General features: G+C 40.1%; 1 protein-coding gene across 1 annotated transcript in view; it reads right to left on the minus strand.

The window, feature by feature from the left end:
* ecel1 (endothelin converting enzyme-like 1) overlaps nucleotides 1–11,007 on the minus strand; it is a 50,454-nt gene that overhangs the window by 21,593 nt on the left and 17,854 nt on the right. Inside the window, exons 7-8 of the mRNA XM_013912188.1 lie at nucleotides 4,132–4,354; nucleotides 487–585 (exon numbers count right to left, since the gene is read on the minus strand). Coding sequence (XP_013767642.1) covers nucleotides 487–585; nucleotides 4,132–4,354 — 322 coding nt within the window. The remainder of the gene's footprint in view (nucleotides 1–486; nucleotides 586–4,131; nucleotides 4,355–11,007) is intronic.

Genomic DNA, 11,007 nt, shown 5'->3' on the forward strand with positions numbered 1-11,007 from the left:
AACTAATAAGCACCCATACACACTTAGTTTAGGACACAGGCCCTGACAGAGCACGCAAGCACACACACACATCTACACGCACGCACGCACGCACGCACGCACGCACGCACACACACACACACACACACACACACACAAAAGCATCTGCTAATCAAGCAAACCCAATGTAATAGGATTACAGGGAAGCTCTTTATATTCAGCATGGCCCTCTAAAAGGATTATAACTTCAGATTGTAAAAGTATTAGAAGGGATATCTTCCAGTGCAGACCCTAAATCAGCACTACAGAGAGATCCGGATTAGGCAATCCTCACTTCTCAATGTCAAGCCCTAGATGTATTCTATCACACACTTCTATCTAACAAGCAATCAGTCAAAGTCCCGGAAAGAAAAGAATCGCAAAGAAATAATTGAATCCTTTTCAAAAACTAATTGGATCTAGCAGAAGTCGTGTTTGTGATGCAGAGGCTCAGTTAGTGCTCCAAACCTTTGCTCTAGCAGCATCCTTGGTGGCTTCATCCATCCAGTCAAGTTCCTGCAGCCGGAGGTCCAGAGAGTGCTTTATGTCCTCTACCAGCTCCTGTACCTGTAGAGAGATCATCCCGCAATTCATTACGTGTTCATTTTAAGCCCCACATAAGTGTTCTTGTACTCTATTCTAGAGTAGCTTTGCATGATTCACATTTAAAAATAATCCTTATTTACAACTGGGTGTTGGTGCAGCTCCTTTAGTCATCCTATCTGAAATAAACTGTTTTAGCTCCACTCCCTTTAAATATATTTCCACTGTCAAATACTTTGTGGCAAATAAGTAATAGCTGCATCTGCAGTGAGCCTGTCATCCTGTGCTCCATCTGTAGCACGCTGGATTGTAGTTACTGACTACATTTTGACAAACTACTTGGAGAAGCAAGGTAAACAACTGAACTGTGAGGTGACTGTCCACTACTAAACTGATTACAAAATGTCTTGGTCTTTCACACAAATGAAAAAATTAAATAATACTAAAACGAGCCGTGAAAAACTTGTTTGGTCATGGCGAGGCTGCTAATAAACATGATCTACAAGGTCCTAAATTAAGAAAGAATCTAAAACAACTCTAAAAGGTTGGAGTATTTTTGGTGACTGGTGACCTTTCGATTTAATGGCTGTTTTTTTTTTTTATCCAACTGGGCAAACTGATCAAGCCAAAGGGACTTGAACTGCAGGTTTATAGTGCTGATATCAGCAGGCAGAGAAACAACAGCTGTGACCAGCCCAGACAAGGAAGTTTACCATGTGACAAATGAGATGAAATTTAAATGTGTCCATTCATCCTTCCATTTTCTTTCTTATCCAATTCGGGGTTAGACCAGCCTACCCCAGCTGCTATAAGGTAAGAGAACACTGTGAAAACCTCTACAGTGGGGACGCCAACCCGAGATTTGAACCTACACATGCTTGCTGTGAGGTGACAGTAACGTCTTTACTCCCTACTGCCTGAACTACCATATAGATGTATGGAGATGCCATAATTGACAGATTCATAGTATACCAGTGCTGATTCAACCATGTTGACTGGGTTGTGACTCCAAGAAGAGACACAATTTCTGATGCAGATTCTCATGCCTCAGGTGTTTCTTTCCATACCTCCTCCTCCATCTTCTACCAGTGTCTAAACCTCTGTTAGATAAACTGTTTTCAAGGGCTTGTATTTAGAACGCAACAAATCCAAATAATTAAATAAATGGAAGGTCAAGCTACAAACTGCAGATGTAGTGTTGTTTGTGCTGGTTTGTCTATAACTAATTCGATTTTGATTACGTTAGGCTGCAAGTTTTTGTAGCTCCATTAGTGCAGTTTTTAATGTCACAAGAGTGGAAAGCAAACTTTATTGTCTGATATGTAATTACCTAAACTGTGTTGCTGAAAAGTGTTCAAACCAGCACTCAAGCGCTTACATCGCTTTCTCCGTTTTCCAGCTCAAGCAACTGAAATTGGACACTTTTAAGCCCCAGCTCTACATGCAGGGTGATAAAACTTGCAGACTTTTGTTTTTATTTTTAAATTTCATACCGCAGAAGAAACCTTCTAAAACATTTTCATCTTAACCTGTAATTGAAGATCAAGTACCTACTTAGTGCCACTAATATAACACTAATCTTGACTTTTTTGGCATCGACTGTCCAAAACTTCTCCGGATTACAACTTGTGCTTTCTGGAACTGCTCTAAGCAGAAATGCTATTCCTAGACGACACCGGGACATATTGTGTCCTTCAGTTCGCTCCACATTGGTGATTCAGGATAACAAGGAGGCTCGTCTTTCCCCCTCTGTCTTCTGTCTTTCAGCGTCAGCTCCCGAGACTCATTAATTCTTGTTGGTGCTGAGATAAGCAGGATTGGTGAGTCAGTCAAGGCATCGCACATCGCCACCGGCTTTGCATCCGGTAATGCTCTTGTGTTGATAATGAGGGCTCCAACCTGTGTGGACGTGGCATGATCGTACACAGCGACGTCTGTGAGCAGCGTGAGATATGACCGGTGTGGAAAAGAGTGAGGTTAAAAAACCCCAAAAGGCAATAACCTCGCTCAAGGCTTCCCTCCACATCTGCAAGAAAGAGGAAGATGATGTTTTGAGTGATTTTTTTAAATGACTTAGAGATGCTCATGGGATTAGCACCACTTCATCTGATGAGAACTTTCCCCACTGTATGCTTGATCATATAAATCCTTCCTCTCTGGTCTTTTATTAATCAGAAAGGCTCCACTAGCTTGAAGCATTTTTGAGATTTACACTTAGTATCTTATTAGAATCTTGAATGGAATTTAAATTTCAATTAATTGCAAAGTGTAAAGAAAGTATTCAGCACCCATAACTTATCCAGTTGGGCCAACTTTCTTTATGTGTTATAGAGCTTTGGTAGAGTTTTAAAAGGTTGCAAGACAGATAGCTGATGAGGGATGAAGCATGTACAGTGGACAGTGAGAGTATAAGAAGATGATGAAAGGGAGATGATGGAGAGCTTAAAGATGGAGCATAGGGTTACAGAGGTTAGAAATCCCATTGGGAACCATATCCCCATGTCCCAGAGTAGACATGGGACTGAGATGAGACTATGTATGGGGAAAGATTAAGCTGAAAGCGAACGGGACCAGAGGGCAGAGGTGAGGGATTTAGTAATGACTGACCTAGGCAGAAAGCAAAATAGCGCATGAGAAGTAGAGACTAGAATCCAGGATTTTCAGATCCCACACCATAAAACAATGTCAAATCACATGGCACACCATCAAACAACAATCTGGCTCGAAATTTTCTCCAGCACCCAGGTTAGAATGACTACTTTAAAATTCTTTTTTAAATCTATTGCTATTTTGCACTGCGTTGTCTCACTCGCGCATGACTATATAATTTCTTCTTCATCTTCTGTTTCACCAGCAGTTAGCAATACATTTAATTGGAGCAAGAAGTTGTACTGCCCTCTAGTGGAAGAGAATGTAATTGTTCTGTCCGTTACTCGCTGCCGGTTGCTTAGAGTACCAATCAGGTGAAACCAGTCATTCTTCCACGGCACACCTCTGTGCCATGGCACAGTAATTTGGAAACACTGGAATTGCATGTAGGAACAGAAACAGGGGTTTCATGTTTTGTTCTAATAATGCATCATGGAGTAAATGGTGCAATGGTGAAACTCATAGCTACACAGTGGGGTGACCGTGGTTCACGGGGTTGGGAAGTTTATTTCAGACAGTGTATGAACTGAGGTGCTGCACCTTGACCCTGTATAAGATCATGCACAGTGGCTCTAGTAGAGTGCAAAAATTAAACTTTGTAATTTTTCACAATCACTTGTGAGTCACCCAGATTATTTTATGACTTCTTTCTTGAAAAATAATGACCCCAAGTTTGGTTAAAACATTACAGTTTTGGGTGTATAAATTAGTAAACTTATAAACGTAGTTCAGCAAGGCTGGGTCTCTGTTAAGAGCCTAAACTGCTAATACATTCAAACTGATGTAATATCTGTTGAGTTTCTAATGTTAAAAAAGTGGATTCAAGTCTGAGGCTGATTTCCTTTGAAAACAGCCTCTTTACTACTTTACCATCTCTACCACTACAGCGCCCCCTACCACCAGTCCACCCAGATTCCAGACCTTAGCCCGGCTCTCTGAGGAGAAGTGTTGCTGGACGAACAGGGCTCCCAGGGCCATGCCGAAGTGTTTGTTTGTCTGGGTGAGGCAGAGCCTGCCTAGTTCCAGCTGCTGCTCAGTGCCGTCAATCTCTCGGGAAAACTCATGGATGGTGCTGCGGAAGGCCGTGGACAGATGTTCACTCAGTGCTGCCACAATACGCCACAGCATGTAGTTATGAAGAACCCTAAGACAGAGGGCACAAGAAGTACCTAGTTACATTATGTAGTTTAAGGAAAAAATATACTTTGCAAAAATGTTTTTGAGACATACGTTTCTAGCAGAGAACCTTACTTAGATTAGATATAAAATGACCTCAAGGAAAACAGTGCAGACTTCTATAAATAAGACTCCAGCGTCATGTGATTGTGTTTAACATTACAGGAAAAGGATAAAATACTTCAAGTGGCCCCTGGTAATTAGAAGTTGTTGCCAAGGATGAGATTTTAAATCTCAAAAATGACAGAATCATACCGTCATGACATCTAGCAAAGTTGTAACATGTTTTTAGTGTCAGTATAACAGACTGATGGTTTGTGGAGCTGACATTACAAGCAGGAAGTGCGACTCACTAGTATGGTGTCCATCTAATGAGACATTATTAAAACAACATTTAAATACCAAAGAGCATTACAGTCACATAACTACGACCAAATTCAGTCCTGTTGCTATGACACACTTTTAATGACAAACACAAACAAGCTGAACTGTATTTTATAGGATACTGGTAAATACTAAAACAAAAGCATAAAAAGAGAAAAGTCAAATACTCCCTTGTGTCAGCTTTAAGCAAATTAGCTAACATTAGCTAATTTTAGCTAAAAACTGCTAGTTAACGGGTAGCAGTGAAAATCCTGAACTATACCAGAGTGTATTCATATTCCTTTTGAATAATGATTTTTACTTCTAAGAACAAGGCTGTGTTACTTTCAAAACCTAAATAGCATTGCTTTCTAGCACAGTTACGCCTGTGTTCTCTTTGTAAAGTGACATCCACTATATCTAACAGTAATCTAGTCCCATCTGGCCCAAACTGCTGTTTTTCCATCTGCCCTCAAAGCCATTTAAGAGTCAGAAAAGTCAGAGAGAAAACAAGAGGGAGACAGTGATCGAAGAGAATAGTGAGCAGTGAATAGTGAGGAGTCAAGAGGGCCCAACAGTTAAAGAACAACTCCCTCCAATCCAGACTGACTCACAGCAGAGGGGTGACGAAAATGTCGAGCGGGAGGAAAGAAAATGGATCATTCATTTATGTATTCAAGCTGTGTCTTCTTCGATGAAGTGCTGGTGTGTCCTCGTGCCCCCACTGGGAGCAAGCATCTACTCTGCCCTGCGGGGACAAATGCCCCCTCCTCCTACTGTGAAGCTCCATGCAAACCTCGAGGCATATTGTTGTTGTTTTCCTCATTTTTATACATAAAAAAAAAATCCCTTTGCGTGACAGATATTAAATCAAAAGCGCCTTGGCAACAGCACCCTGAGGTCTTGCCAGCAAAGCACTTCTGAAGTGAATTTAATTGACGGGAAAAGGAAGAGGAAGGCAGGAAGTGGAGGGAGGGAGGGTAAAAAAAACAAAAAAAGAGAGACTCAGGTGGTATCATCTAATCAGCACGAGTTACAGGTGGGGCTTCTTTGTTTCATTAGCCGGTTTTGTTGTCAAATATTTGTTCCACATTACTGAACATGGACAGGTGTGAGTTTATTTTTTTAAATGCATTTGAGTATCTGTGTATGTGTGTGTGTGTGTATGTGTGCGTTTGGCACAGGGTGCCCAGCAGGGCAGCCACATGTGTGGAAGTCATCTATATGATAATAGTAAAAGTACAGCGTCTCTGCTGTTTGTGTGGGAGCGATGCGTGAGCTGTTTTACTCGAGGCATCTTTGAGGAACAGTAATGACTGTAATCTCTAAGAGTAAGTGCGGTTACTGAAACCCAAACTCGCATCTAAAGTTTGCTCATTTACAGGCTCATAATTTTGTTTTAGGAGGCTTCTGGAAAAGGTTTTGTAGGTAACAAAACAAAAACAACAAAGGGAGGCACATCCATCACACAAAAACTTTTTAAGTTCTCAAAGAATCTAAAACATATATTTAGAAGAACAGACACTTTTAGGGTACAGTTTAATTAATGTGCTAGTGTAGATATCAGTTGTATCTTTTTGCTTTCCAGGGGAATGTTCAGGTTGCAGGAATGGGATAACACATGCACCACCCGGCACCACTGGTTTAGAGTACTGTTAATTACATTGTCTCTTACATGACCATCAGGTGAGAACATGTAATGTACCTTGGTACTTTATTCAAGTACTTTATTAAAATAAAGTTTTAATGTTCTTGTACTTCTTATACTTGTGTTTCTGTTGTGCCAATTTTACCTCTACTTCACTACATGTTGTATGAAACTATTAGATGCTGTCAGTACCATTTATTTTAACGTTTTAGTTAGCTTAGCAGGTTGTTTGTTATCCACACCACCTACTCTGTGCCTAAAAATGAAAGTCTGCTTTAATGCACTGAAGTAAAAGTACTTTTTTTAATCAGAAAAATTACTTTATTTTATCATAAGTAACAGCAGTTGGTTCTATAACCAATCTATGATTACTCATAGATTGGTTATATGAGTAATATCAGTATTAGATTACTAATACTGATATTACTGCGCTAAGCAACATTTTAGTATTGTAGCCATAGGCTGTGTATAAAAAATGGACATCATGTGTGTCTTTCTCACATTAAGACAGGGACATAAAATAACACATTTAGAAACTTTAAAGGTTAAAGTTGAATAAAATGTTTAGCATAAATCAGCAAACTTTCCCCCCCGAGATAAAAACTTCAGACTTTATAAACATTGCATCAAATAAACTCTTTCAAACACGTAAAATGTAACACTTGATAAGAGTGTTTTCGGCACCCTCATCCATACTGACAGGCACATGTGTGTGTACTTTGCTGCGATTCCATTACTGCACAGAGTTAAATGAAAGCAGTGTCAGTGAGAGCGCTGCACAGATCAAGTCTTAATCACCAGAGGACTGAGTGAAGGCTCATTAGCTGAATGGATTTTAATGGGGCTAGTTAGGGAGATGAAAAGACACTGTCCCCTTGCACTGCATCAGCGCATTACTGCAGGTAATGACCCTGACGGTAATGGAGGAGGGAGGGCCACCTCTCTTCCAGGCTTCACTAGAGGTAAACTATAATTTTGGCCTGACAGGAGAAACGTCCTGCGTTTGATTATTTTGTTAAATCATAAAATTAAAGTGGAATAATGGGATTCGGGCACAAGGCTTTAGGTTGCAAAACCAAAGCACAACAGAGACAACAAATCACATATATTTATACCTTTTAGTGGGGACTTACCCAAATTACCTGAGTGTAGCCTAACTGCACATAAATTCAGCTAAGCTAGGACTCAAATCATGCCTGCTGAAAGCTATAGCGCCATAAAATCTACTGTTTGGTAAACCACTTATTCGCAAAATGCTTTACGGCTACACTGAGCGTACTGTACATTTTTAATGGCATCCCACCCAGCAGGAAGTAAACCCTCCACTGCTGCTGCCCCACTTCTGTGTGCTGAAACGCACAAAAAAAATGACAGATTCTCCCGCTCGCCTTCGAATTGCACATCCCAAACAAAACCGGATTCCCACACACACGCCCTCAAGAGTGACAGATGAACAGACGGAGCAGACAGAGGGAGCCGCAAGGGAGGAGTGTGTGTGTGTGTGTGAGAGAGAGAGACGCTGGTGTTGTCATTATGCTTTCCCCTTCATTGGAGGCCTGCTCATCTGGCTAATGGGATTGGCTGCAGTTGCCACTGTGCGTGGGGACCACATACACACATGCAATGGAGGGAGTATGAAGAAGAAGAGAAGGGTGGATGAAGGATGAGGAGACATGCAAGTGTGATTGCTCTTGTCAGTAGATTTGTATGATGAGAAAGACTTGAATGTGAGAACATGGAAGAGAAGAAGAATAAAGAGAAGGACCTTGGCTGTAGCTGCCTGTAAAGATGGAGGGCTTGCAAAACTGGCAGTGGACAAAAAAAAGAGAGAGTGAGCGCTGTCAGTAGCAACCTGAAACCACTAAGGTGAAGAGGAGGAAGGGAAAAAGAGCAATAAAGGAAGTATGCAAGATGGAAACACCTGGGAAGGAAGGTAAAGAGTGACAGGCAGATGCAACTTAAAAAAACAACAACTTTGGAGACAGTATAAAAAAGGAAACTGTCTGGAAGTAAATGAAGCAAAAGAAAAGGAATCAAAGTCAGAGATAAAAAATAATTGATGAAGGAAAGAAGCAGTGGTGGAAACAGAAAGTAGGAATAAAATGGAAGGAAGAGAGCGAGGAACAAAAAGAAAGCAAGGTGTTAAAACGAAGAAAGGGTGACTCATTAATTTTTAACCAGCCATCCTGTCATCCTACAGGCGGCTCAAGCACCTGCCTGTGCCATCTCCTTCTTCGCCTGTGACCTTTTCACCTCTCAATGTATTTTTTTCAGTTCCTTGACTTTAACAAGAATCCAAACTATCCTGCTTGGTTTTTTTTGTATTTGTATGAATGTCAGCCTGTGCTCTTCCTTTGTGTGTGTGTCTGTGTGTTAGTAAGTGATAGAATCCAGTAGAGAACAAAATAGTTTCTGTTTTTTTAAGTGATCCATTAGTGGCCTTGCGAGAAACCAAACCTGCCCTCCATCTGCTCTACAGGATGATGACAACTGCCCAGCACCTCCGCCATGACCTCTTACTCCTGCTGTGTGAAGCTAACCTATTTCACTCTGTGGTAGTTGACAGGAAACACATGTTTGGAGGGAGAAGTTTCTTACTACAACTACGATGAAAAAGGTTATATTTCTGTTTTCTTTTCCCACATTATGCATTATGGTACTTATTTGAATTCTGAGATGGACTGAAACAATAATTCTGCAATGGGAATCACCCTGTTCATGCAAACCTTAACCTTAATTTTGTAGGATAGCGTCAATAAATGCTGATAGAAAGAATACACATCCAGAACTAGTCTATACTTTTTTCTTTTTTTTTTTTGCATCAAGCACTTCACACAGAAAGCAGGTGGAAAATGTGTGTTGTACATAAAAGGCACCCCTCTTGCCTGAGAATGCAGCCAACAAAGAGGTGCCAAAAACTGTAGTTTCTGTCTGGAGCAGCCACTTAAGGCTGGCTCCAAAAACAAGTCAATCCCCAACCACTGACATGTTAAAATCACAGAATTAACAGCAATAAAAAGCATGTTTATTTGGTCTCTATGAATAGTATAATGGGATTTCCGGCTCTTTTTAGAGAACTGGCTCTTTCGGCTCCGAACCGGCTCTTCAGGTTGTTTTGTTGCTTTAATTAATTTATTATTAACAATAATATAGAATTATGCACAAAAGGAATTACTAATGTAAAAAAAAAGGGGTTTTATTTATATATGTTTATATATAAATTAGAGATGGACCGATCCAATATTACGTATCGGTATCGGTCTGATACTGACCCAAATTACTGGATCGGATATCGGCGAGAAATAAAAAATGTAATCCGATCCATTAAATATCAAAAAAGCACCTCACAAAACTTGCTACACGGCGTAACTCGGCTCATAGCCGTAGCACGTTGCAGCAGTATGCATCACGTGATGGAGCGGCTGTGTGTATTTGTAGCCTCACCAGCATTTCATCTCTGAGGAAGTTATCCCAGAGAGAAGTAAAGCAAGTGTGTAAGTTCATCTCTGAATGTTTGTAAAGCATTCCCACGTTAAGCTTAACAACCGATATATGGAGCGACTGCCTCTTCTTGCTGCTACTTCAATCATGAAACTGCTTAATGATCAGCTGATTGGCTTTTCTGTCGCGAGTCCGTCTCTCTTCTTTGTTTTTGGCCCACTTTGCACCAGAAAGAGGAAACCAGCGGATAAACAACAGCAGCACGTTTAAGCTTGATAAGCTGTTGTTAGAATGTATTTAATATTACTTTCTAAACCAGGATCTTTTTCTACGTAGCTGATGGCTGGTAACTGTGCAGGGGCGGATCTAGCAAAGTTTAGCCAGGGGGGCGATAGGGCATGAACAGGGAAAAGGGGGCACAAAGACATACTTTTCTTTCTTATTCTCATTTAAAATTTCTAGCTTTTAATAAATAATTATCTGACTCTTACACCCAAAGTTTTAATCTGATGTAAGATATATAGAAGTCCATTACTGTATATAGTAACTATTAAGTCTAATATACCCTAGTAAGCTATAATACTTTTTCCTTTGGGAAGGTACCATCTGTGCAGTCTGCAATTCTGTTGAAGAAAGATGTTGAATCTATTTAATTATTCTTGAAAAATAATTTATTTCTGTGCATTTTTCTCCTGCATCAAATTAAATTTGATTACATCGATTAAGCATCATGAGGTGGAGGGTGGTTCCTTATTTTTTTTTGCTGGGAGTTTGCAACCCTATTAGTTAGGTTGCTTAATATTTCTGCTAAGTACTCTTTAAAATACCAGAATAGGGAGGATGGAGTAGGTTTAAGTTTATTAGATTGATCAGTTTTGCTGAACTATGAAATATTTTGGGTGCAGTGTATTTTTTACATACAGGTATAACAGAATAGCTTTAGTGTTGTTATTTATTTAAACTTGAGTATAAACTTATAGAAAATGCAGCAACAAATATTAAAAAAACGTTTTATTGATTAAAAAACACACTATATCGGATTCATATCGGTATCGGCAGATATCCAAATTTATGATATCGTATCGGGGAGTGCAGAATTATTAGGCAAATGAGTATTTTGTCCACATCATCCTCTTCATGCATGTTGTCTTACTCCAAGCTGTATAGGC

This window comes from Pundamilia nyererei, unplaced genomic scaffold (genome assembly GCF_000239375.1).
Source record: "Pundamilia nyererei isolate P.nyererei 1_Seehausen unplaced genomic scaffold, PunNye1.0 scaffold00083, whole genome shotgun sequence".
In the NCBI taxonomy this organism is placed as follows: domain Eukaryota; kingdom Metazoa; phylum Chordata; class Actinopteri; order Cichliformes; family Cichlidae; genus Pundamilia; species Pundamilia nyererei.